Source organism: Macrotis lagotis, chromosome X, assembly GCF_037893015.1.
Source record: "Macrotis lagotis isolate mMagLag1 chromosome X, bilby.v1.9.chrom.fasta, whole genome shotgun sequence".
Classification (NCBI taxonomy): Eukaryota; Metazoa; Chordata; class Mammalia; order Peramelemorphia; family Peramelidae; genus Macrotis; species Macrotis lagotis.
The window spans coordinates 186,650,144-186,677,499 of record NC_133666.1 but is presented as its reverse complement, the minus strand read 5'-3'; the positions used below and the strand labels follow the sequence as shown (position 1 = coordinate 186,677,499).

Sequence of the window (27,356 nt, the reverse complement as noted above, 5' to 3'; positions counted from 1 at the left end):
TTTCAGTTTTGTGTAACCAAAAATCGTCCATTTTATCTCCTGTCAATCTATCTCTTGCTTGGCTTAGACTTTTTTTCCTTTGTTCATAGATCTGAGGTAAAATTTTCCATGCACCCCTAATTTGTTTATAATATTATCTTTTATGCCTAAATCATTTAATCATTTTAACTTTATTTTGGTATGGGATGTGAGATGTTAGTCTGTTCCTAGTTTCTGCCAAACTGTTTTCCCCAGTTTTCCAGCAGTTTTAGTCAAAAAGTGAGTTCTTGCCTCCAAAGCTTGGATCTTTGACTTTAACCAAACACTGTTAGCTGTGACCATTTTTGTTGTATATCTAATGTGTTCTGTTAATCAACCATTCTCTTTCTTAGCCAGTACTAGATTGTTTTGATGATTACTGATTTGTATCATAGTTTGAAATCTTATCTCTAGGCCACCTTTTTTTCACTTTTTTGGATATTCTTGACCTTTTATTCTTCCAGTTAAATTTTATTACTCTTTTTTCTACGTCTATAAAATAATTTTTGGTAGCTTGATTGGTTTGGCTCTGAATAAGTAAATTAATCTTGTAGTATTGTCATTTTTTACTATCTTGGCTCAGTCTATCTATGAACTGCTGATATTTATCCAATTACTTTTATTTGTGTGAAAAGTGTTTTTTAATTGTGTTCAGATAGTTCTTGGTTGTGCCTTGGCATGTAGACTCCCAAGTATTTTATATTGTCTACAGTTATTTTTAATGGAATTTTTCTTTCTCTCTTTTCCTGCTGGGGAATATTGGCAATATATGGAAATACTGATGATTTATGGGGGCTATATATAGATATAATAGTATCAGAATTTTATTGTAATAAAAATGATGGATTCAGAGAAATATGACAATGTTGTCCTTCATTCTTGAAGATCATGACATCAGGGAGGTGATGATACTGTTTTGACTAGCTTTTTAGCTGATTCCCTTGAGTTTCCCGAAGTTAATATGTAATCATATCATCTGTTTAAAAACTGATAGTTTTGTTCCCTCATTATCTATTCTACCATCAGTTTCTTTTTCTTGTCTTATTGCTATAGCTGGCATTTCTAAATAGTGCAATACTGAATAATAATGGTGATAATGGTCATCCTTATTTCACCCCTGATCCTATTGGGAAGGCTTCTAGTTTATCTCCATTATAGATATGGCTTGCTTTATAAAATGAAGGAGTAACAACAACTTATTTTAAGGAAAGCTTTGTTGTATTATGCTTTCTAGTGTTTTTTAATAGGAAAGGTTATTGTATTTTGTCAAAAGTTTTTTCCTGAATCTTTTGATATCATGATTGTTGTTGCTTTTTTATATTTATGTGATCAATTATCTTTGTATTTTTTTCTAATATTGAAGTATCCCTGCATTGCTGATATAAATCCAGCATGGTCATAGTGATTTGTCTTTGTTATATATTGCTCTAGTGTCTTTACTAGCATTTAAATTTTTTTGCATGAGACCTACAGTTTTTAAAAGCATAAAACTCAGTTTTATTTAGAGGATTCAACGTTTGAGCTTCATTTTTAAAAATCACAGATTTAATATTAAGTAGGAGACTTGTAACTGCAAACTAGGAATGCTAGGTATTAAAATCAGTTCAGACCTTTCATAATGCTGCCCTTAATCTTCTTCAAAATTGGTTTCTTTCTACAACAATTCCTATTTCAGAATCTGACCTATATATACAGAGTTCTAAATCTATTCCAAACTAATTTTAAAGAACTTGCTCAAGTCAAAAGATCTAGCAAATTGGCATGGCTGGTATATACTTTTGTCCTATTTCCATTCCAAAATCTCTACCCAAAATAAAAATTAGAAAAAGGACTCGAACATTCACACATACAGATGAGGTGATGGCTTGTAGTCCCCTATTAAATCTAGATTGCACAATCAGGCAAAAAGAAAGCGCAAGGATAATTTTTCTTGCATCTTAGTGGAAACCTTAAAAGAATATATAACCTGTCCCAGGTCTATCAAAGAAGAGAAACATATATTAAATTTAGCAAAGTATTAACAAAAATTGCTCTATTTGTGTCTCCTAATACACATTTTTTTCATCTTTGTGTTAAAAAAAATACAAAAATAAATATTTTTTCAAGCTATATTATCTTTTCCTAACCCCAAGTAGAAGCCCACTTTTGTAAGAAATTTGAAAGTTAAGCAGAACAAATCAACACATTAACCATATCCAAGACTGCTTCTCTCATTCTGTATTCCTGGTCCATCAAGTTTTGCAAAGAGGGAGATATGCTTCATCATCTGGCTTTTGGCATTAGTTGCTGCTTTTTTCAGTGCTTCAATATATATAAAAGTTATTTTTACTTTATAATATTGTAGTTATTAAATAAATTGTTCTGGTTCTACTCATTTCACTTCATCATTTCATACAAATCTCTATTATAATGAGATAATAATAATAATAGAATGATAGCTGGGAGATAGATATCTAGTTGAACATCTTCCCCTGCGTGGTGTACCCCCCCCCCCAAAAAAAAAGGGAACTGCTAGATGGTACAGAGGACAGAGCACTGATCTTGGAGTCAGGAGGACGGGAGTTCAGCCTCACCAGTACTTGTACTCACTAGCTGTGTTACCTTGGGCAAGTCATTTGACCCTGATTGTCTCACATCCAGGGCCATCTGCAGTAGATGGCTGTAGAGGAGAAAGTGAGGCTGGCAACTTAGCCCCTCACACAAATCCAGTTCACATACTTGTCATGACATCACCTCCCTGATGTCATGATCTTCAAGAATGAAGGACAACAGGGTGGCTAGGTGGTGCAGTGAATAGAGCACTGGCCTTGGAGTCAGGAGTAACTAAGTTCAAATCCCACCTCAGACACTTAATTACCTAGCCCTGTGGCCTTGGGCAAGCCACTTAACCCCATTGCCTTGGACAAAAAAAAGAATGAAGGACAACATTGTCATCATATTTCTCTGAATCCATCATTTTTATTACAATAAAATTCTGATATTATTATATCTGTATACTACATATTGTTCTCCAGTTGATGGACACCTGTTTTGTTTTTAGTTCTTAGCCATAATAAAAATTGTCACTCTATACATTCTTATACAAATGCATCCTTTCTCTGTTGATCTCTTAGGGGGTAATGTGATATTATTGAAAAGGATGTGACTTTTTGTAGTGAAAAATTTTTTGTAGCTAATTGCTTTCCTTTCTGTGTCCAACTGCTTTTATTTTGCTTTTGAAGATGGAGTTTTGTCAAATTGACTTTTATACTTTCGATTATCTTTATTACAAGCTTTAAGTTAAGAATGCTTCCACAATTTATTCCTCTAATTTGTTAATATGTCCATTTATGAATAGATCACAATTCCATTTATATTATGCATAGTGTAAGGACTGGTCTAAAACAAATTTCTGCCAGACTCTTTTCCAGTTATCTTAGTAATTTTTGTTGGTATTTGAGGTTTTATGGAGCACAGGGACACCCTAGTACCTTGAGTTACTTTGGGGGTTTTGTTTTCCCAATATATTCTGTTGAACACCCTTAATTTGTCGTCTTGTTATTTTCCTTGAGATTCATGACCTTTTTTCTTCAGATGAATTTTGTTATTTTGTATAGTCATAAAAATAATCCCTCGATAATTTGGTTGTTATGATACTAATTTAGATAACATTTTATTATTGGCATGGCCCAACTGGGAGCAATTATTATATTTAATAATAATGCTAACAGTGTATATCCTTGCCTTACCCCTGATTATATTGGAAATTATCTTTATTACAGATGCTGATTCTTAATTGAAGATACCATTTGCAAGATACTGAAAGATATTCCTATCCATTTTAGCTTTTTACATGTGTACCTTCTCAAAAGTATTTTCTGCGTCTTTGTGGCTCTTAGTAATGACATTCTAGTATATTTGTATTTCTACTCATTTCACTACAAAAAAGACAAGAATGTATTTTTCCTAATATTAACCCAATTCTGCAATCCAATGCAATCCTGCATTGAACCTGATCTTAGTGAAGATTTTAAAAAATATTTGTGATAACCTATTTACTAATGTCTTATTCATATTTTGCATTAAAATTCATTAGAGATGTTGGTCTGTAGTTTTCTTTCTTTTGCTTCTCCCTGGTTTAGATATCAGGACCATACTTGTTTTATCAAAGAAATTTTCCAGGATATCTCTGAGTTTTTATAGAATACATTTGAAATTTAACTGGATGTAGATTTTTTTCTTTTCTTTAGAATTTCCCCTATAACTTTGTCAAGAATGTTTTTTTCCTGGGTATTCAGTTGCTTTGGTTGCTGAGGAGGTGATAGGAACTGCAGGATCTTCAGAATTAGTTGCCAGGTTGCAATTCCATTGGGGGTAGAGCTTAGAAGTAGGAGTTTGGGTCTGAGGGACACTGGCATTCCTGGTACTCCTGGTGTTATCTGTCAGTGGCATTTGGATATGATTTGTGTTGGTGGTGATGAGGAAACTTATGTTATTTACTGACTTTTATGGCAGGGCTTTTTTCCTAGTTTCCATAGACTTTTTTTTAGTTTTTTGCAAGGCAATGGGGTTAAGTGACTTTGCCAAGGCCACACAGCTAGGTAATTATTAAGTATCTGATGCCGGAGTTGAGCTCAGGTACTCCTGACTCCAAGGCCAGTGCTCTATCCACTGCTCCACCTAGCTGCCCCTTTTGCCTTTTGCCTTTTGGTGAATTCTAAATTGGATTAGGATAACTATTGTAGTTTCTCTTTGGATTTCTTGATTTCCTTACCTTCTTTATTGTTTTGCAGCCTGATTTTCTTTTTAGAGCTTTGCTAGAAAACATTTGATAGCTCCCCTCTGATCATTCACACAACCATCTTAATTGGAAATCCCTTGAATATCTTTTTCATTGCCATGACTAAGTAAGATATTATACAAGTGTCTCATTTCATTCTAGTTCTTACCCTTAACCAGTAGTCCAGCCTAAGTCAGACATGACCTAGAAATACTCTTCAAAAGATTTGAGTAGTTTGTAGTGGTGTTTGGAACAGATAAAGGATAGTTTAATCAGATAGTAACAATAATATTGTTTGTAGTAGTACTTGGCCATTAATAAAATGACAGATAACACAGAGTTTTATGCCTTTAATTTATATCTCTCTCCGCCAGTCATTTTATTAGTTGACTAAGTAGAATTCCAAAGGATAACAGCTTGCTTTTGACCAAGGAATTCTATGAATTTTCTTATTAATTCATTAGTATTGCTGTTGCATGTTTCAGATTTCTCCTTTTCCATTTCATCAACAACACATTGATTCAACATGTAAATTCTTATAAAAATTTTTAAAAAGAAAAGTAAGATTGTCTAGAATAAAAATGATTTTTAAGCAAAATCTTTACTGGAGTGAATAACTTGTATAATTGTGGTTTCTTTTTTTAATCCTTTATGACAGGTTTTTATTCTCAACTTTCTGTGAATACTCAAAGGAGTATTCACATAGCTATTAACTATGGATACTTCATTAATTTCCTTTGAATGTCTTTCTTCAAAGCCTGATGCTGAAATAATTCTGTAGAATTTTAGCTTTCTCAGAACTTTCCGGATTCTTCTTTATCAGGGACTGTCAGCAGCTCAAAACTGCCAAGCCTTTTTCCCCCCAATCAGAAAGAAGTAATTTTTACTTTGCTCCAAAAAAAATCTTGTTTTTCCTTCACCCGTTTAAACCTCTTAAGCTTATATTTACTGTTCTCTTGAAATTTAGAAGAATTCTTTGAGCAAATTCCTGACAATTAGCATTGTAGTTTTATTTCTATGTTGACTTTTTTTCCCTAGAAACTTTTGAAAGTTTCTAGCCACTAGGAGTTAAAAGAATTTTAGAGGGCTTTAGAAATCATGTAATCTAATTCCCTTTTTCTGAGTCTCAGAAAGGGTATTTTGTTTAATATCATACATCTCTAGTGAGCAGTTGAGCTGGGATTCAGTTCAGATCTTCTGAAGCCAGTGTTTCTGTTAACATTGTAGAAATTCAGTAGTGGAATATTCCTGAAATATTTCTTCACTGCAAAACATGTGGTTGCATCAAAAAGATTCCTATCACTTGATCCACTGATCATCAATACTGATGTATTGAAGGGAAACCTAAGGAGCTTAAAGACCAAAGATGTGAGTCATTAAGTCCTATTTTATCACCTGTAATTTATCCATTTTCTAAGCCATAGATGGCTTAGATCGCTTAGATCTTGCTTGAAGACCTCCAATGAAGATTTTAATGGTGTAGTCTGATTCTTGGTATTTAATGATTTGACATTGGGATAAAGATTGGAGGAGCACAGTTTATTCAGATAAAGATAGTGATTTTTTTCCTTTTATTTGGAGAGTGACTACAGTTATTTACCCCTCAACTTTTGCCCTTGAATCACATTTTAAAAAAATATTTACATACAGCAGTAGTTTTTAACAATCATTTTTTGCAAGGTTTTAAGTTTTACATATTTTTCCCTTCTTTCCCCTCCTTCTATCCCCTGTCAAAAAGCAATCTAAGATATACATGTAACCATGTTAAACATAGATCTATAATAATCAGGAAAGAAGAATCAAATTGTAATGGAAAAAAATTAGAGAAAAAAGCATAATACTTAGACAACTTTTAAAAATTGAAGATAGTAAAGTTTTGCCTGTATTTAAAGTCCACAGCTCCTTCTCTGGATGTGGATGGTATTTTGAATCGCATTAAAAAAATGTTTTATTTGTATCCTCATCACTTCCTAATGGTCCACCATTTTAAGTAAAATGAAAAACCTATGTCAGCAAATACAGCATTCTGCATCCATGGTTTTTGAGTTTTTGATCAGAGCTTGCTTCAGCAGCACATATACTAAAACTGGAACAATAGAGAAGATTAACTTGGCCCCAGCATGGAGATGACATGCAAATTTATGAAGAGTTTCTGATCTACAGGGTGAAGATGACTGAAGTGTCCCTCCAGTAACATCTATAGAAAGATTTTCTTACCTGGGAGTTCCCCTATACCAGAGATATCAGGTATCCAAAACTTCTCTGGTCTCTCTCTAGACCTTCTTCATGGAAATATTTAGTTTTTAGATATCAGCAAGATGATCTGAATTGAAAACTAGATAAGGCAAAGAAACAAAAGCAGCAATATACAAAGTAATATATTTTAGAAATAAACAAGTGAAGAAACCAGGAAATCCTATCGAATGATTTATGTTTATTCATGTACTTTCTTTATAAATATTACAATAGCAAATTTCTGTTTATAAAATATCTATTATAGGTTTATCCATATACCATTTTACATTTATCTGATTATATCTAGATTAGATTTTTAGTGATTTTCATTTGTGATTCAAGAAAATTATTTTATTTTACCCAATTCACAGTGATTGTCTACCTGTGTTCCAATATGGTTGTGATGTAAACTTTCTAAAACAATTTTAAGTATGAGTAGTTGTTGTTTTTTGTATACATTAACTTTTTATTTTCATGAGCTCTGTTATTCATTTTAGAAATCTGTACTTGCATGACTCTTGCATGATCAACAAGTGGTAGAATGGGGACAAAAAAATAAAATGAGATTCCATCAGTTTTTAGACCATCCTCAATTTTAGCTTCTTCAGACAATTACTTGCTGTGTGACCTGGACAAGTCTCCTAACCTCCATTTTTACTACTGGAGAAGGAAATGGCAAACCATTCCAGTATATCTTTGCCAAGAAAATCCAATGGATAGTATTAACATGCTTTGAGGAATCAGACATGACTAAACAGCAGCAGCATTAGTTTAACTGTTAATACTTCAAATTAAAGATCCTTGTCCACTTTAGATGTTTAATAAAATAAAATTTAGCTTTTACCTTATTTTCCTTTTTCCCCCCCATCATATTATTTGGATCATGCTCTTGTATTTAAGGTGATAGTTTAATATATTATTTATTGTAACAGTTTAAACCTGTAGAACTAAGATATTTATAATTTACTTTTGAGATATTAATAATCACTTATATCTCATTCGTATTTACTTTTTAGTAATTTGGTGCTTACCCTTTCTGTGTAGTGGTTAATATAAATTACTTAAGTTTCCTTCTACCTTTTTAGCTAGAATTGGTACTAGGGGTTAAGTTTCATATGGCAAATTCGTTGAGTGGTATGTAGAAGCCTATTGTAGATCAACAAAAGTTCAAATTTTATAATAGAAACATCCAAAGGTGAAATGGGTTGCTTCAGTAAAGCAGGGAGTTCCCCATAATTAGTTTTCAAATAGAAGCTGAATGACCAGTGCAGAGAATATCTTAAAGGTGATTTCTGTTTTGATATAGTTTGACCTCAGAGGCACCCCTAAATTCTGAGGTTCATAATTCTGTGTATATGTAATAAAAGGTGACAAGTGCTTAGTTTGTTTCTGTTATAATAATCTGTGAGCCATTCTTGTTGAGCCAGCTTTGTCTCCACTAGATCCAATATTTTCCATTTTGGTCCTCTTCAACTGTCTCATCAGGTGGGAAAATGGATAACTTACAGGTGATAAAATAGGACTTAATGACTCACATCTTTGGTCTTTAAGCTCCTTGGGTTTCCCTTCAATACTTCAGTATTGATAAGTGATCTGATCAGTGGATCAAGTGATAGGAATCTCTTTGATGCAAGTATTTGCTTTAGTGCTTTCTGATCTTGCCTTTCTTATCCATACTCTCACATAGCTCTTGATGGAGGCTCCAAATAATGTGTAGGTTTTCTTATTTTTGTGGTTGTTAATGCATATAGCACTGGGCTATCTATATTTTTGCTTGTTTTAATCAATGATCAGCTTATTTCCTTCTTTTTTTTTTTTATCATTTTTCCTTTGCGATTTTCCACATACTTCTCATTTTTTTTTATTTAGGTTTTTGCAAGGCAAATGGGGGTTGAGTGGCTTGCCCAAGGCCACACAGCTAGGTAATTAAGTGTCTGAGGTTGGATTTGAACTCAGGTTCTCCTGACTCTGGGGCCGGTGCTCTATCCACTGTGCCACCCAGTGAGCTGCCCCAATACTTTCTATTTTTATGAGCATGATCTACACATATAGCAAAGATATTCTTTGATGAATATATGAAAAAGGATCAGATAATCAGATTTCTACACATGATTTTCTGCATCAGACCATACACCTGTACCATTTCATAATTGACTTGGAAGGTGCCAAGAATACAAGATCCCACTTTGTTGTTTGATTGCAAAAAAAGAAAAATTCAGCTTTAAAGGCTATCTTCCAGCAAGGCCTTTCTTATGCATATGCTAGGATTACTCAAGTGTCCTTGATAAATGTAGCCATAAAGATAACTGTTAAACAACCCTCTTATTATTAATGTCAAATGAGGCATAAAACAGAGAGCTGTATACTTGCCCTAGGTATTCACTACTGTCATGGAGTCTGTCCTGTGCAAAGGTCCAAATGGAAGGAGAATTCCCTTGAGTTTAATTAAAAAATAGTCTGACTACTGTCTCAGCTGTGTAGTGTCATTATTTTCCATAAGCAATGAGACAGAGTCAAGCTTGTGCCTCTATTTCTCTATTCCCTTGTCTTCACTCAGAAAAACTAGAACAATGAAAAAGCTATTGAGGGTTAGAAACCTGCCAGATGTGTTTTTGTTCCATGATATTTTTGTCCTTTGTAGCTCCTCTCTGCTCTGGGGAGTCCCCACAGCTCCAAGAGCATTGGGGCAGAGAGTGCTGATGAAAAAAGTACCTCTTTGGGGCTGCTGGCCCCTTTTCCTAACTGTTTACCTCAGAAAGGTTCTGTCACTGAGCTGTATCCAAGGACACAAAGACTTTGAATTAGCCAATCACAAAGTTCCCAGGAAAGGGGGAGGTTTCTGAGAACAGTATGCTCCAGTAGTTTTCTGCTAAATTAAAGAGGTGAGAATCTACAGTTCTGTGGGTCTAAACTTGACATCATAAACAGCCATATGTATATAATTTAGTACTTCATTAGTTTTTGGAGCTGGTTGTTCAAAATTTACTTGGTGAAAATTGGATAATTTGAATGTAAGGGAACTTTAATCTGTCTCTTCGTCTTTATCGTCAAATTTTGGTTCCTCTTTATTTTTGTTTTTTATTCAATTCCTAGTTAATAGGGAATCTTTTGAATTTCTTAATCACTAACTTGGATCCTTGCTCTTGTCTTCAAAATATGCTTCATTTTAACAAAGTCCTTTGAGTTTATTTGTGTATTGAGCATTATTTTAACAGAAAATTTCCAACCTATAACTTACTTTAAAAACATTATATGGAAAGGGGAAGGCAATATTTGGACAGCCTAGCCTGTAGGGTTTATTCACCAGTATTTGAACAGTTGACTAGACTGACAACTAAATTTGTGTTTGCCTCTTATTTGGTAGAATTTTAGTTTATGTACTTTTACATGTTGTTGATGTCTTCAGCTTTTCTAATAGACTAATAAGACAGTGACCTCTAGTTTGTTTTCCTTTTGACTGTCATTTGCAGTATTCTGCATGCAAAATTTATTCTCATTAAAACAATTCAAAATTTTAATTTTTTTCTTTCAAATTTTCAGGATCATGGATTTTCCTGGACACTTTGAACAAATCTTTCAACAACTAAACTACCAACGACTTCATGGCCAACTTTGTGATTGTGTCATTGTGGTGGGGAATAGACATTTTAAAGCACACCGTTCTGTGTTGGCAGCATGCAGCACCCATTTCCGAGCCCTTTTTACTGTAGCTGAGGGAGATCAAACTATGAACATGATCCAGCTGGATAGTGAGGTGGTGACAGCAGAGGCCTTTGCTGCTTTGATTGATATGATGTATACCTCTACACTAATGCTTGGGGAGAGTAATGTTATGGATGTCTTGTTGGCAGCTTCTCATTTGCATTTGAACTCTGTTGTTAAGGCCTGTAAACATTACTTAACCACAAGGACACTGCCTATGTCTCCTCCCAGTGATAGAGTTCAGGAACAAAATGCACGAATGCAGCGGTCTTTTATGCTTCAGCAACTGGGACTAAGTATAGTGAGCTCTGCATTAAATTCTAGCCAGAGTACAGAAGAGCAACAAACTACCATGAACTTGTCGATGAGGAGTAACATAGAACAGCGGACCACATTTCCAATAAGACGCTTCCACAAGCGAAAACAGTCTTCAGAAGATCGAGCCAGACAGCGCATCAGACCTTCTCTAGACGAGTCCATGATTTCAGATGCAACTCCAGAGAATGGACAGACAGTGGTTCATTCTCGAGAAGAGTTTTTTTCCCCAGATTCTTTGAAAATTGTGGATAACTCTAAGTCAGATTCAGTAACTGATAACCAGGAAGACAATGCTATCATGTTTGATCAGTCATTCAACGGACAAGAAGATGCCCAAATGCCCAGTCAGTCAGACAATAGTGCTGGGAACATTTCTCAAATGTCCATGGCATCTCAAGCAACTCAAGTGGAAACCAGCTTTGACCAGGAAGCTACTTCTGAGAAAAATGGCTTTCAGTGTGAAAATCCAGAAGTTAGCCTCAGTGAGAAAGACCACATGAGAGTAGTGGTTAAATCTGAACCTTTGAGCTCTCCTGAGCCTCAGGATGAAGTGAGTGATGTGACCTCTCAAGCAGAAGGCAGTGAATCTGTGGAAGTGGAAGGTGGGGTGGTCAGTGCTGAAAAGATAGAGCTGAGTCCAGAAAGTAGTGATCGTAGTTTTTCAGATCCACAATCCAGCACTGACAGGGTAGGAGACATTCATATTTTGGAAGTTTCCAATAACCTGGAACACAAGTCAACTTTTAGTATTTCGAATTTTCTAACCAAGAGCAGAAGTAGCACCTTTAGTGCCAATCAGAGCAATGATGACAACATTCCAAACACTACCAGTGACTGCAGAATAGATAATGACACATCTTATTTAATAAGTCCAGAGTCGGGGCCTACAAGTGGTCATTCCTCTGCTACTGTTTCTCATGTGGAAAATCCTTTCAGTGAGCCTACAGAATCACATTTTGTTAGACCTATGCAGGAAGTAATGGGCCTTCCCTGTGTACAAACTTCTGGTTATCGAGCAGCAGAGCAATTTGGGATGGATTTTCCCAGAACTGGTTTGGGAATACACTCACTCTCCAGGGCAATGATGGGCTCTTCTCGAGGGGGAGCCAGTAATTTTCCAGGCTACCGACGTATAGCTCCAAAAATGCCAGTTGTGACTTCTGTTAGGAGCTCTCAAATACAAGATAGCTCAACTAATTCTCAGTTGTTAATCAATGGGCCTACTTCCTCCTTTGAAAATGGGCATCCTTCCCAACCTGGTCCCCCTCAGTTGACCAGAGCATCTGCTGATGTTCTATCAAAATGTAAGAAGGCCTTATCAGAGCACAATGTCTTAGTTGTAGAGGGAGCTCGAAAATATGCCTGCAAAATCTGCTGTAAGACATTTTTGACCTTAACAGACTGTAAGAAGCACATTAGAGTACACACAGGTGAGAAGCCCTATGCCTGCTTAAAGTGTGGCAAGAGGTTCAGCCAGTCAAGCCACCTGTATAAACATTCCAAGACTACTTGCCTCAGGTGGCAGAGCAGCAATCTACCAAGCACTTTGCTCTAATCCTGTTCTTCCCTCTCAGCAAATTGAATTCAGTACCGATTTGAAAAGAATTTTTAACAGAACTATTGGCAGATACTTACTACTATTTTGTTTTAGGTTTCAGGCTGAACAGTGGCTCTTATAAGTTGGGGATCTTGTGTAATTAGACACAGGCACTTGTGCTAATAGGTCTTTGAGAAAAATTCAGAGCTTGGAGAAAAAGGGATGCAATCCCTGAAACCAAGTTTTTCCTTTAGGATTGAGTTAACAGGGAGAAAGTATTTAGGACCTTTTTGATCTTAAAAGTGGAACCTTTTAAGACTGAAAAACTAAAGTGCAAATTTTTTTAAAGCAATTTTTGTAAAATTGTGTGAAGCATTTAAATAAAATACCTGTACATTTAAGTTTGGTATATTATGTGTCTGAACAATGATGCAAAGAGCTCTTAACTGTTACTAATGGCAACTGTGTACCTGTATGGGGGGAGGGGGGAAGCCCTTCGGGATACCTCTGTCTGCCATAAAATGCTTTAAAGTATATTATGAAAAATAGTTCTAGGGGTTCAGAATGTACTGTATTTTTTATGTTAGGTTGTTGCAGTAATAGCAACTGCGTTATGATGGTGCTGAAATTGAGTCCATAGCAAGCATTCTTTTGGACTATTAGATGTATATACTTATACAGCAAGATTATTTGGATGTTTTTTGTTTTACAGCAAAATTGTATATACAGTATGTACTTGTATTGAGTGATAAGTGAAGTACTGTTTCTCTGTATGTGCTGTTAGCAGTATTTTAACCAACTTGTATTTCGGATGTTAAAATTCCATATATATGTACATAGTATATATATGGGAGTTTAAAATGAATTAGTCTTTTGTCTTCTTCATTCTAATAATTTGTAATTATGTGGAACTTTCTTTTTTATCAGAAGATGACCTTTTTCAGATGTTAACAATCTAATCCCAACTACTGTGTAAGAAGACCCTCCCTTTGTCTTTATTTTCCTTTCAGTCTTCGAATTTCCTTATGTGAACCTTTACAAATATGATATTATTTCTTAGTTATGCTCAAAAGTCAATTTAGTTTTTGTGGGAAAGGATATATAATTTGAGAAAAGAGCCAAAATTTTGTTTCATTTTCCCTCAGAACCTTCCCATCTTCAAAGGCCAAGAAAATGTTTAAAAGATGTTTCCAATTTAGGTACAACCATGCTTTATAATCCACTATTTCCCCAAACTGTGTTTTGTAATTCGATATTTCCCAAACTCTAAAGAAAGGTTAGGCTTCTTATGGCATAGCAACCATTGAGTGATATGTGAGAAGTGGCATTCTGCCATTCACTAGTCTCACCACATGCACTGATTTACGATTCTTTGTCCTTACTTGCCTGCCTGCTTTCCTTTCTCTTTTTTCTCTTATTCTTCCTTTTCCTTTCTCCTTGTTCTGTGCCTGTGTCTCAGGGTTACCAATGGTAGCCATGGATATTGCTTAGCCCTAGTGACAACATTCAGAGCCAAAAAACACCTCCTCTAGAGGATTACAGTGATCTTTCTTTATGGTTTTTTAATTTTATTTCCCTAGAGGTATTTATTGCTTTAGTACTTTATCAATCAATGTATAGACAGGTGAATTCAGCATACCAGGTTTTTTTAGATAAATATTGTATAATTTTGGCAAACATTTCGGAATCATTGTGTTCAGAATAGTGTGAATTGACTTAGGGGAACCCTGAAACAAGAATTCGTCTGAATCTGATCTGTGTAGGAAACTTTTGTGCAGTTTAATGGAATGGCTATTGACCTCTCTTAAATAAGAACTTTGATTTCCATGAATTAAAGGCAAAAATAAAACCTATCTTTGGTTAAGCTTACATTTGTTAGTCTGAAAGGGATAAGTTGCCATACTGAGAAGAATATGAACATTTCTTTCTGTGAGTGGCTATTAAAAAAATGCAGCTGATTAGATCTGCACTTAATTTTTGACTTGAGTTTCCTCTGTAAGTAGGATTAAAGTGTCATGAATAAAACATTTCCAAAGATGGTAGACACACTATGCCATATCATCAGGGTAATTATTCTCAGTTTTATCTTTTTCAGGAGGACAGAGATTGTATTAGAGATCCACTCTTCTATAAATCCCAAACATTTGAGAAGCAGGGTTTCATGTATGCATCCCTTCCTTAACATAGATGCTTATAATGGGGATTAAAAAGTCTGTTAGTTATCTTAATGAGCATTTTTGGAACTGTTAGAAATATTAGCAGATTTTCCATTCGAATTCTTAAACAGCATAAGGAAATTATTCTGATTGTTTGGCCTTAATTATAGATTAGTATAAAGAAGCAAAATATTGTTTATTGAGTCCTAAATACATGATTTTTTATGCCCAGTGAAAACTGGTCAAAATACAGTATTTTCAAATAAAATTAACTTACCATATTTAGGCAGCATAGCACAGTGGAGAGAGTGCTGGTCTTGGTATCAAGAAGACTTGGTTTAATCCCCATCTCTGATGCTTATCAGTTGTATGATCATGGGCAACACTTTTCTCGGCAACTCCCTAAGGTTTAACCTATGTTAAATTAGAAATTTGATCTAATTTGGTAGAAGTTCCTAATTCAAATCAGACTTTTAGATAAATTGTAGCATTTTTATTTGCTGAAAAGTTTTGGATTATTAAAGGAAAAATGGTATTGCATATTTTTACCAGACTATTCTTGTAATCTTATCTAAGCTAGCACCAACTAGTAGTATTAACATTTTTTTTAAAGTTATTTTGCTCAACAATTCTTGTTTTAGGCTCTAACTCCTCGTTCATCTAGAAGCTATATGCCCCAATTTTTAAACTTTATTTTCATAGATCCTGCCTGCTGAGTCACATGGTTTATTTCTGTTGTCTTTTAATTGATTACTATACTTGGCCTCAGAGTTTGAAAAATCCATTTGCTACTTTGACTTTGTTATGGGGGAGTGAAGAGTGAGCCCAGGTGCTTTCATAAGATTCTTAAAAACATATAATTTTCTGCTGATTGGTCAATCTAGATGATAATTATTGAAGAGTTGGATACACCACTGGAATAACTATAACATGGAACTGGGTTCTTGGGAGAAGAAAACCCAGTGAAACATTTTAACTGAAGAAGAGATTGGACAGAAAGAACCAAGACACTGTGTTTAAGCTTTGGTGCTGTTACTAATTTTAAAATAAATTTTTCAAACAATTTATGCCTCCTTGGTTTCCTCTCCTAAAAAGCTTTTTCTTTAGAGGAGCAAGTATAGTTTTCTTTTTTTGCTTCTATTTCCTCTCTCACCAAGAATAAATTAAAATTCTTCCCGCTATTTCCTTCATGTTAAGAATATTGTATCTATCTTCAGATAGATATCAGGAGATAGGATGGATTTAAAATTCACCAGGTGAGATTTAGAATTGACTGAAGTTAATAAATAACTGACTCTGACATATAAGAACTTTTGGTAGGTGTTCAGATTTGTCTACTTCAAGAAGGATGAAGGAACAGGTGAAAATGGGGAGGTGAGAACAAATCACTTTTTTTTAATCTTATATAAAGTTCTTATATAAAAGTTCGGTTCTGGATAGACTGCTTCCTTTACAGGTGTCCAGTCTCTTAGCTCTTTTTGGCCACATCCACCCAACATAAACTTGTCAAGAGCTACATAGAGAATTTAGCTTTTATTTATGACTGCAATGTAAGTTAACCCATGTTGCCAGTGAGTATAATGATAAAATGTAATAATTAGGGCCATTGTAATAATTAGCGTTGGACACATCTGACAGTATTTTAATAAACATCAAAACACTTGTTACTTCCATATGTTAGACACTGAGAATACAATAAGAAAAAAAATTTCTGTCTTCAAGAAGCTTTACATTCTAGAGGAAGTGGTAGAAACAAAACACTAAGTTGCATTTGTTTTGTGTCATTTCAGGGAGCACAAACAAGTGGAGTCATAGAGGAGAGACTGTTTTGAAGGAAGGTGGTACCTGGGTTGAACTTTTTAGGAATCTAGAGCTATTCAACTTTGGGACCATGGACCAATATGCCCCAAAGGACCCCAATTTAATTTGATAGAACATAAAATAATCAGCATAGGAGCTTAAGAGGGAGATTGAATTCTTACACAGTGATTAAGAGGTGATGAGGGACTTAAGTAGGGTGAGGAAATGAGATAATTGGTAGAGATAATGACAAAATTGGATTGGATATGTTAACCAAGTTTTTACTGAACCGCTAACCAGGTTGTGAACAAAGCAGGCCAGAAATAGTGCTAGGAAATGATAGCACTTTATTAATGGTAAGAAACCTGATTTGCAAATCATAATGTTACTTCATTCCTAGTAGCTCCACCTTGCTGTTTTGGAATAAGATATTTTATACATGATCAAAAATGGGAAGGTGAATCATAGAACAGTCAGATTTGGAGCTTGAATGATCTTCCCAGGACATGTCTACCACATAGAACAATACAATGATTACATTACTTGTGATGAAGTAGGAAATGGGAAAGACTGGATTGATTGTATAATTTTACAAGGATTTTTAGAACAGTTAGACTGATACACTTCACTTAACACAGGCAAATAGTTCAGGGCAGAACCTGTCATGATTGACAGATAACATTTATTTTCACTGTTTGCCCAGGCCCAGAGTCTGGCTGAGAAAAGGATATTTAGAAATTGAATTTTAATAAATTCATTACACATATATAAAGGTCATAAACTTTACATAATTGGAGTGAGGTAAGAATGACTTAGGTTGCAAATCAGAGAACTTTTTTTAGAAATGGGTACATTTAGAGGAATGTTTATAAGGGAAGATAATTATACTGAATTTGAAGAACTGATGGGACATTTAGGTGATGTCCAGGTGTCAACTTAATCTGGAATAGTTCAGAAAAAACGATTAGGGAATTTTAAGGGTAAGAAACTCCAATAATTCAGGTGGTTAGCAGAGAAGAGATAGAGAATGTGATCCAGGATGGTCTATGTTGGCACACCCACATTAGTAGGGGGAAGATAAATGATCCTGTTAGAAGAATTTCAAAAATATCTCAGAAGTTGAGGGAAGAGGATATATTCAAGGGGAGGACATTGAAGATCTTTAAGCCAAATTTGGACAATTATTTGTTGAAGATGTGATTCTTGTTCAGATACAAGTTGGATTAGGTGACCTGAATTCCTTTGACTCGAATTCTGTTGACTATTATCTGAAGATGGATCAAATAGCCTAAGGACTGGCACAGAGAGATTGCTAATAACAAAGAGTGCAGCTTTAGTAGAGTGGTAGAGTCAAAAACTAGATTGCTAGGGCTTGGTTGAGAAGTGAGTGAAATGGGGGCAATCCATGACTAAATTTACTTACAAAAGGAAAATCTAGGGGTATGGAAGAAAACTTGAAGGGATGGCAAGGTAAAGTGCAGTTTTTAAGGATGTAGGTAGCAAAGAAGAGAAACAGCAAGGTTAGTGACAAGGTAAAAAGATTGATGTCACAGTAAGAATAAAGGATAGATTTAAGGGAAATTTGGTAGAATGAAGACAATTTGTAAGGGAAAATTTCAGAGTTAAAGATGATAGAGGTAGTATAATGGGCAATGCCGAATTTACATATGCTATATTTTGCCTAGATTATTCATAGTAATCCTGCTCAAGAAATAAATAGGCTAATCTGGTGTGATTTGTTCTTGGTGCAATGTGTGCTAATTGATAATTGATCACAGCTTTTCAAAGTGCTCATAAATCATTTAACTTCTATAACTTTGCCAGACATAAATGCCAATAGGTTCAAAAATCTACCTTCTCAATATTGAAAATCAAGATGCCCCCCTGGTATCGAGGATTCTTCGATTTAACACAAGAATTTTCAGTTTTCAGAGAATGGTTTTAATTCATTCAATTAAAATAATGTTGGGGGCGGCTAGGTGGTGCAGTGGATAGAGCACCAGCTCTGGAGTCAGGAGTACCTGAGTTCAAATCTGGCCTCAGACTCTTAATAATTGCCTAGCTGTGTGGCCTTGGGCAAGTCACTTAACCCCATTGCCTTGCAAAAACTTCAAAACAAAACAAACAAGATAATGTTGCTTTGTAAACCATAAAGTACTAACATCTTTCCATGTTCTAAGCATTTTTTAAATTAAAGATTTTATTTGTTCTAAGCATTTTTCACAAATTTATTTGCTGTAGTCATTCTGACATCTTTAGTGTTCTATACTATATTTTGTAATAATTCCCCACTCCAATCTATTTTGACATTTTGCTAATTCCTTTATTTCTTCTAGTCAGCCATCTGACTAGACTCAGGTTCTGCTGTATGCCAAGCACTTTCAGGGTCTTGGTATTTCACTGATAAAAATGAAATAGTTTCTGCCTTCAAGCAGCTTACATATACACATAATGAATATATAAAAATAAGGTAATTTTGGAGAGGGGAGTGTCACCTGAATTAATGAGATCAAGAAAGAATTAATACAGAAATCACTTGAACTAAGTTTGGAAGGAAATAAGGGATTGAGTCTAAGATGGAAGTAGTGTATTTGAGTTGAGGCTTAGGGGCCAAAAATGGTTTCAAGGTGGGGTGTTGGGAGAACAGAAAAGAGAACAGATTGGCTGAGCCACACTGTTGTGAAGGACTCAAATAGATAACCCCAGAATCAACAGGAAAGCTATTCAAGTATGAAGTCAAGGAGTTGGATTCCAATTCTAGCCTCTGATACAAAACGCCTCTATGACTTAAGAGACTTCTGGGCCTCTGTTAAAACATGATGGAATAGAGAGAGAGCCCATGAGGACCTTTCCAGATTCTGTTTAAACATAGAACTATGTTTTAGAAAATCATGTTAGCAGGTGTGAGGAGGATGGACTGAAGTGGAGAGATGAGGCAAAGGTGAGGCATGATAATGAAGACCTGAAATAGCCATGACTTGTAGAGAAAAATAGACCTGAGAGGTGTAGTTGAAATGGCAGATTTGGCAAGTGGTTGTATATGTGGGGTGAAGGTGAGTGAGGAGCCAAGAATAAAGTTGAGGTTGCAAAATTGAGTGATTGGGAAGATGGTTTTCTGGCCTTGATGGAAACAGGGAAGTTCAGGAGAGTTTGCTGTTTGCTCAACTGGAGAGCTCCATGGGCAGTTCTCTCCTCTCTTTAGATGCTTCCTTTTCTTCCTCATTGGCACTGTGTGTGATTGTAATTAACTTTCTGAATCCTTCCCTTCTACCTTGAGCTGGCTTTCCTTTATACTTTAATCTATCGCATAGCTTCATGCCTCTCAAAAGACCAAAACCCCAAAACCCCAACCCCACAAAAAAACCAAAAAACAAACTGAGAAAAGGAGACATTTTCTTCCAATATCAGCAAGGAACAGAATTTCAAGTTTCATGTGATTAGATACAATTTTGTAATTTAAAAAAAAAGTCATTAAAAAATTAGGACTGTAGGGGATAGAGCACTGGCTCTGAGTCAGGAGGACCTGAGTTCAGATTCACTTAGACCCTTGTTACTTCTTAGCTGTATGACCTTGGGCAAGTCACTTAACCCACTGCTTGTCAAAAACAACAAAATCTTTGAGCTACTCTGGTATTATCTATGATATTGGTGTTATAATACCAATACCAATACCATGGTATCTAATATAGCCCTTTGTACTGGTTCCTGTGAAAGATGCATGCAATTATAATTTATATTTCTTGCCTTCAATGATATCAATAATCAAAAAACATTTATTAGGCACCATAAATACTTCAAGAATTAACACAGCAATACTAGAGGAGTCATATAGTCATATGAGAATAAAATATTAAATGAGTACTGTCCTATTGCTTCACATGGGCTCTCTTTCATTGATACTCTAGTTAATATCTCATGCCTAGAGCTTAGCAATATCTCCATCCAGTCTTATTATATAAAATACCACTTGTTTAGTTTTCTTAGAATATGACCTTCCATGTTTATTTTTCTTGCAATGAATTGCAAATTCTTGCAATGAATCTCAGTTGCATATGAGATAAAACACCTTAAAAGCATCACATGCATTGCTCTGAAAGTTTTCATAAAACTCAGCTTACAACAAATTGCTTCCTCATTCCAAACCTTTTGGTGGTTCTCAGATGCCATAATTGATATTTTTTAGCTTGGTATTCAAGGCTGTCCACAATCTAACTTATATTCTATGTCTCTTCCATTATTTCTACACATGAACCATTTGCTCCAGACAAAAATTATTTGTCATTTCCAGAAACATCACTCCAGTTTCATTTATGCTATTTTCCTTGGTTTAGGAGGTCTTCACTTTCTCTATTCAGATTCTACTATTCCTTTGGTGCTAGACCAAGTTTTATATTCTCCACGAATATAACCTCTGCTTTAAACTCTTTACAGATTGTCCATATTACTCATGCATGATATTTATTAAAAACCTGATTGAGCTAAAGGTATAGGTTCTTAGAATGGAGGATCCTGTACACGTTGAAGCTAATGTTTAACACAATGCCTTACAAATAATAAATACATGCTTTATTAAATCAGTGGACTGGGCTGAAGAGGTAAAGTTTCATGGAATGATTTCTGGAGAAAGCTGTGAGGAACTTGAGTGATCATCTAAAAGTTCCTTCATTTTGCAATTGATGAGCCTTAGGCATAATGAGATTAAATGACCTCCATAGGCCCAAAAGCCCTTTTTTTTCCCCCTGGGATTCCTAACTTAGCGCAAATACAGTTTTTACTATTCCATAATCTGACAGTTGGCATTTGCGTAGTTGGAGGGTATTGTTAACAGGTATGAAAAAAAGGATTTGTCAAGATAGCATGGCTCCCAAGAGAATCAAGAATTTAATGTAGGGAATGTCTTTAAACAGTATCAAGTACTATCAAGGTTAAGGTGAATATTGAGAAAAGACCCTTTGAATGAGGACATTTTGTCCAAGATGATATACTTACTAGAACAATTAGGAGTCAAATTCAGATTCCTGGCTCAAAATCTTTGCTCTGCATTATGATTAATTTTGGTAAAATGTCTTGGTGTAGGAAATCAGATGGCAAACAAGATGATGGGAGATAAAGAAATAAACCATTCATGCAGGTCAGTAGTTCATGCAATACAAGTAAATGTTTAATTTTATTTTAAGATGCTGTTACTATAAATCAGAGTTGGTCTACTTTGGTCAGATTGTTTCAGAAATCCATGGATAAAGAAGGCAGTCTATACTATTTCACCCTTATACATGAGGATATGGTGCCATGTAGAGAAATCAGTGACTACAAAAGCTTAGTGACTGACAAATTAATACCAGAACTCAAAAGATGTGAAATTATTGTGGTCTAATTTGAATCCAGAAAAAAGTAACCAAGATTGTGAAAGCTCTGAAGTTCAATTGATGGGAAGACTCAAGAAAGTAAGCTAATTTAGCCTAGAGAAGAGTTTTTTTTTTTTTTTGTGGGGTTAACCATGTTAGTTTTCCTCAATTTTGTGAAAGGCCATATCACTCAGAATGAAGTAATCTGGTTCCACTCGACTTCAGAAAGTATTTAACTAGGAGTAATAGGTGTAAATTTTAAAGGTGTAAATTTTAAAGAAGCAAATTTGGCTTTCATATGAGGAATAACTAAGAGACACTGTAGGAATAGGGCTCTGATCACAACACATACACACATAAGGAAATTTTTCAAGGCAAAATATCGGATGATTAGTTATTGAGTGTGTTGAAGTGGGCTTTCTTCTTCAGGTATAAATTTATAGATGGACTGAAGATTCCTTTTAACCTTGGGATTCAGACATAAGAAGTAAGCAAATATATTTAGACAGATACACAGACACATAATAAGTAACTCAATAGTCATTTAATTACTGAAATTCAATTTAGATGAGATAACATTCATCAACTAAAGTTGCAAACCCATTAACATCTTTGATTTGTAAATGAGGATAATTACAAAGCAAATGTTATTCTTAGGCACTTTTCATGTAGTCTTGAGTCAAGTATATGGATGTGGGGAGAGGGTTCCTCACTGTTTGTTCTCTTTATGAACAGAACATTTAGGTGAAAGCAACATACTCCCTGTTTAGCAGAAGTGAAACTATAATTATTTTATGAATGCTTCCTCAATTGTGAGTTTACTTCTTGTTTCATCTTCACAGTTTGAATTCACTTGTCATTGGCTCCCCCTTTAGGCCAGCCAACAGGTTGTTAACTGCAATCACTGCCATAGTGTTTCGGGTTCCAAAAGTAGCACTTCCAACATGTGGTAGAATCACTATCAAGGAAAGAGGTGATCGATCAGAAAATACCAGGAAGAAAGAACATAACGCCTTAATATTTACGTAGGATTCAACTTAACAGATTTTCTGGCCACCAAAATGAAGACCATGATAACTATATATTATCTACTTATTGATAATACTTTTTTTTGGCCTCACATCATTTTCACCAAATTCTGTCAAGGTAACAGAAATACTGTTTGGGGAAAATAGACTAAATAATCTTTGAGTTATATTTTCTAGGGTTAAATTCTCCACACAGGTTGATGGCTCTTATCAAAGAGATGTCAAAAAGTCTAATGTGATTAGAACACTTGTAGAAAGTTAAACTCTTGGACACTTTCTTATTTTAGGAACTGATTTAAAGGTAGTGCCAAATATAATGATGTTCATTACATACATAAGATGACATACATACAAAGATGACAATTAGTAATCAATAGCTGCTATTTAAGGCAGTGACCCTAAATGACAGTTATATTTGTACAGCACTTTAAATTTTCAAAATATTTTTATGGATACTCAAGGGACATAATTAAATCTAAGTCACTTTTTCACAATGTTGGCACTGATCCACTGAACAGCTGTTAACTGGGGCAAAATTTAATACTTTCAAGTATTAGGCAACATACATACTTCAAGAGTTAACACAAGAGAGCATACTTTCACCAATAGTTTAGCTGATAACTCCAGAAGCTTAAATATATGACCTACTGATCATATTTTTAAAAAAATGTAAAACATGACCTCCATGACTTATTTAAATTGTCAGAAGCAATTGTAGGATACATTATCATTGGATGAACATTTTGTATGTTAAAGCAACCATTATAAGGACTGGCTAAAAGAAGATGGACCCAGGGCCATGGCCAACCAAATCTTGATAAAATTCATATATAATTCCTGATTATTCATAGATGAATGGACCAGAATACTATTTTCACTGTCAATGAAAAATTTATCTCAATCTGATAATATACATTATTGATCTTAATCAGAAAGTTACTTGAAAGTATTAAAATCTTTCATCTAATTTACTCTCCTAAAAACAGAAATTGAAAAAAAATTCTCACCAATGGGTATGAGTTATGGGCAGAAAAAGTTTTAAAGATATTTTAAGTCAGACTCTCCTCTTGGAGATCCCATTCCATGCAGTTTTCATATAATACAAAAACTTGTTGTTTCTAGCTTTATGAATGTTGCTTTGGCTCCACTAATTAAAGAAAATTTCTACCTGAGACAGGTAAACTTGTGGAGAACTCATGTATGCTATTTGTTGCTTTAAGAGAGAAAGGTTTATTCTTGTCTCAAATAGGATAATTAACCCATTCTGATTCCCCAGTAGCCTTTAGATTTCTATGCCTACTTTTAGGTACTAGTCTGAGGAATACATTTCTGCTTAAAGAAAGCTTTTTGGGCAGCCAGATGGCACAGTGGATAGAGCACTGGCCCTGGAGGTGGGAGGGCCCAAGTTCAAATCTGGGCTCAGACATTTAATATTTACTCAGCTGTGTGACCTTAGGCAAGTCACTTAAACCCTTGCAAAAAAAACCCCCCAAAAAACCCAAAAAGAAATAGCTTTTCTCATATAAGAATGGAGTATAGAAATTTGAACTTCTCTAGTCCTTTTAAATTAAAGGTAAAAAGTAATTTTACATTAAAAAAATTACTGATGCCATTTTCTTTTTTTTTAAACACGTTACATTCCCATATTACCTTAAGCAAAACTGGCCAAGAAAATGATTTTATTTGATATGATATATATCATTCTGCCCTTGTAGTCCCTTCCCCACCTCTACTTTGAGGAATAGAGAATAATGTCTTACCACAATTCTTCAGTGAAAGGAGAGGATGGTTTGTGGGCAATGGTTCAGGGCTTGTGACATCTAGCCCAGCTGCTGCAATCTGGCCATTTTTCAAAGCCTGGTAAAGATCTTCCTGGTTCACCACATCTCCCCTGAGGAGCATAGGAATTAGAACAGTACTTTGGAGTATGTTATCCAATAAAGAACTCAATAGCCTTTTGTTAAAAACAAACAAACCCAAAACCCCACAACTCCTCCCACCCAAGAAAAAATAGCCAAATAAAACCCCAATTAATTATACATGTGAGGTCCATTCTAAGTGTAGCACTGAAAAAATTTTTATATCAGTAATAGAGAACTATTTACTAAGACTTTATTTTACCTTCTGTTCTCAAAATTTTAATAAGTGGGACAAGTGCATTAAACCACATCATGGCTCTTAAAAGTTAAGTGATCCTTTTAAAACTAGCTTTTATTACTTCAAGCATTTATTAAGGGATTGATACATAATTTCTCCAAATTGATCCTGCCAGGTCTCCTGCTTCTACAGATGTATGGGTCTAACACCTCAGTGAACTATCCCTACAACTACAGAGTATAATTTAGACAATAGGGTATGTTGTCAAAGGACAAACATTTAGTAGTCTTTCTGTATGTTAAAAATGACCATTACCAGGACTAAGAGAAGATGGACCCAGGGTCATGGTCAAAATTTGATAAGATTCAGATAATTCCTCGATAAATAGACCAGAATACTATCTCCAAAACCACTGGAAAAAATGATCTCAATCTGATGGTCCATTATTGTTCTTACTCAGAAGCTACTTGAAAGTATTAAAAACTTCAGGGCATAAGGCACCATATTTTTTAAGTAAAACCACCATCAACTAAAGTACCCTTCTAAAAATATACATTTAAAAAAAATCTCTTCTTACCAATAGGCATTTTTATAAGACTGGTAGAAGTTTTTAAAAGATATTTTAAGTCATCTCTCCTCTTGAAAATTCTATTCCAGGTAGTTTTCATATAGTGCAAAAACTTGATGTTTCTAGTTTTATGAATACTGCTTTGCTCCACTAATGAAAATCATTAACTGAGTTAAGTCTTCATCCACTGCCATTTATGTGCTAGATGCTACTATGTGCTAATAAGCACTTTGGAAATATTCTCCCATTCTGTCCTTAGAACAATCCAGTGAGTTAAATGCTATTATCCCCATTTTACAGCTGAGGCAATTGAGGTAAACAGGTTAAATGACTTGCCCAGGGTCACATGGCTAGCATCTGAGACTGGATTTGAACTCAGGTCTTCTTGACTCTAGGGTCTGAGCCTACTGCCCTATCTATCTAAGATGTATAATGTCCCAGGGGACCATTTCTAGTAGGTATTCTTCATTCATTTAGGTTTTTTTTCCCATGTGGATTGCACATAGTAAACAGGCAATAAATGTTTTTCCATTCATTCATTCATTTAGGAGGTTTGGTAGTATTCTTGGACTTGGCACAATCAACTCAATCAATGGCTTCTAAAAACAGAAGCATCTGGAGGACACTACTATATAAAGGAATTCTATGTTAAAACTCTTGACTTATTATACTGAACACTGACAAACACCTTTGGTAAGCATGTTTCCCTACTGTATAGGAATAGGGACTAGAGTTATGATTTTATTGGTAAGGGAATTTCCAGGTGAGGAAACTCTTTCTGCCAATGCAGTGGCACCTTCTTTGCAATCTATATTTTTAGAGGGTTGTATACAGCGGGTATCAGATATATGTCCCGCAATCTGTGACATTGCTAGGGGAACCCAAAACATTTAAAAATGTATTTGGGTACATAAACAAATACATATTACATTTTAAAATTAAATGAAAATATGGCCTATGTGTGTGTTATAGGCCCCTGTCTTTATTTCAGTTGGAAACCACTAACTAGAATTTTGATAGTGATTTACCCAAGGTCACATATCCAATATGTGTCAGAAGTTACATGTGAACTCAGGTCTCCTTAACTTTTGAGGCTAGCTCTTCATCCACTCACTATACCTGTCTCTCTTCCTTTTCAAAGTCTTATTTAATATCAATGATTAGAAGACTAAACAACTAATCCTTGGGGTTTTATTTATCAAGGAATATTCTATGTTCTTAAAGTTAGTGACAGATCTGCCATTAAAACCTGGATTTCTATATTTACCTTAAATATCACTGTTATTTATTTTATAATTTTTTTGTTTTTCTGTGTCATAGGATATAAACTTATTGAGGAACCGAGTTAGTTTAGTTTTTTTTGTCATTGTATCTCCATTGTCTTTTATGTTATGTTATGCATGTTATTTGGTAGGTGCTTGATGACGGGGGATATCTTGTTGAAAGAGAACATTTAAGATTATTTATTAATCTAGGACAGCTAGCCATCTCAGTGGATAGAGTGCTGGACCTGGAGTCAGGAAGACTCATCTTCCTCAGTTCAAATCTGGTTTCAGACATTCACTAGATGTATGACTATGGGTGAGTCACTTAATCCTGTTTGCCTCAGTTTCTTCAACCATAAAATGAACTGGAGAAAGAAATGGTAAACCACTCTAGTATCTTTGCTAAGGAAACCCAAATGGGATCACAGGAATCAGACATGACTGAACAGCAAAACCAAATACTTAAAAAAATGATCAACAAATATGAGGATTTCATAGTCTTTGCTCCTTCTAATTAACTGTATGACA

At 34.9% G+C, this 27,356-nt stretch overlaps 2 protein-coding genes, 1 non-coding gene and 1 pseudogene across 14 annotated transcripts in view; 2 read left to right on the top strand and 2 right to left on the bottom strand.

Annotated features, from left to right (window-relative positions):
• The window catches only part of ZBTB5 (zinc finger and BTB domain containing 5), a 47,888-nt gene extending 25,294 nt beyond the window's left edge, over positions 1-22,594 (top strand). For 9 of the 12 annotated variants that reach the window (XM_074205541.1, XM_074205535.1, XM_074205542.1 and 6 more), the window contains one exon: positions 10,553-22,594. In XM_074205541.1, the coding sequence (XP_074061642.1) occupies positions 10,557-12,587 (2,031 nt within the window). In that variant the 5' untranslated portion in view covers positions 10,553-10,556 and the 3' untranslated portion in view covers positions 12,588-22,594. The other 3 variants (XM_074205546.1, XM_074205547.1, XM_074205537.1) reach the window with 3 other exon arrangements.
• On the bottom strand, positions 1,882-2,009 carry LOC141503813 (small nucleolar RNA SNORA31). Its single transcript, XR_012473116.1, has one exon. It is a non-coding gene; the product is annotated as a small nucleolar RNA SNORA31 (small nucleolar RNA).
• Positions 6,838-6,938, top strand: LOC141503764 (U6 spliceosomal RNA; annotated as a pseudogene).
• GRHPR (glyoxylate and hydroxypyruvate reductase) overlaps positions 22,396-27,356 on the bottom strand; it is a 26,441-nt gene continuing 21,480 nt past the window's right edge. The window contains exons 8-9 of the mRNA XM_074205548.1: positions 24,659-24,789; positions 22,396-22,828 (exon numbers count right to left, since the gene is read on the bottom strand). Of these exons, the coding sequence (XP_074061649.1) occupies positions 22,707-22,828; positions 24,659-24,789 (253 nt within the window). The 3' untranslated portion in view covers positions 22,396-22,706. The remainder of the gene's footprint in view (positions 22,829-24,658; positions 24,790-27,356) is intronic.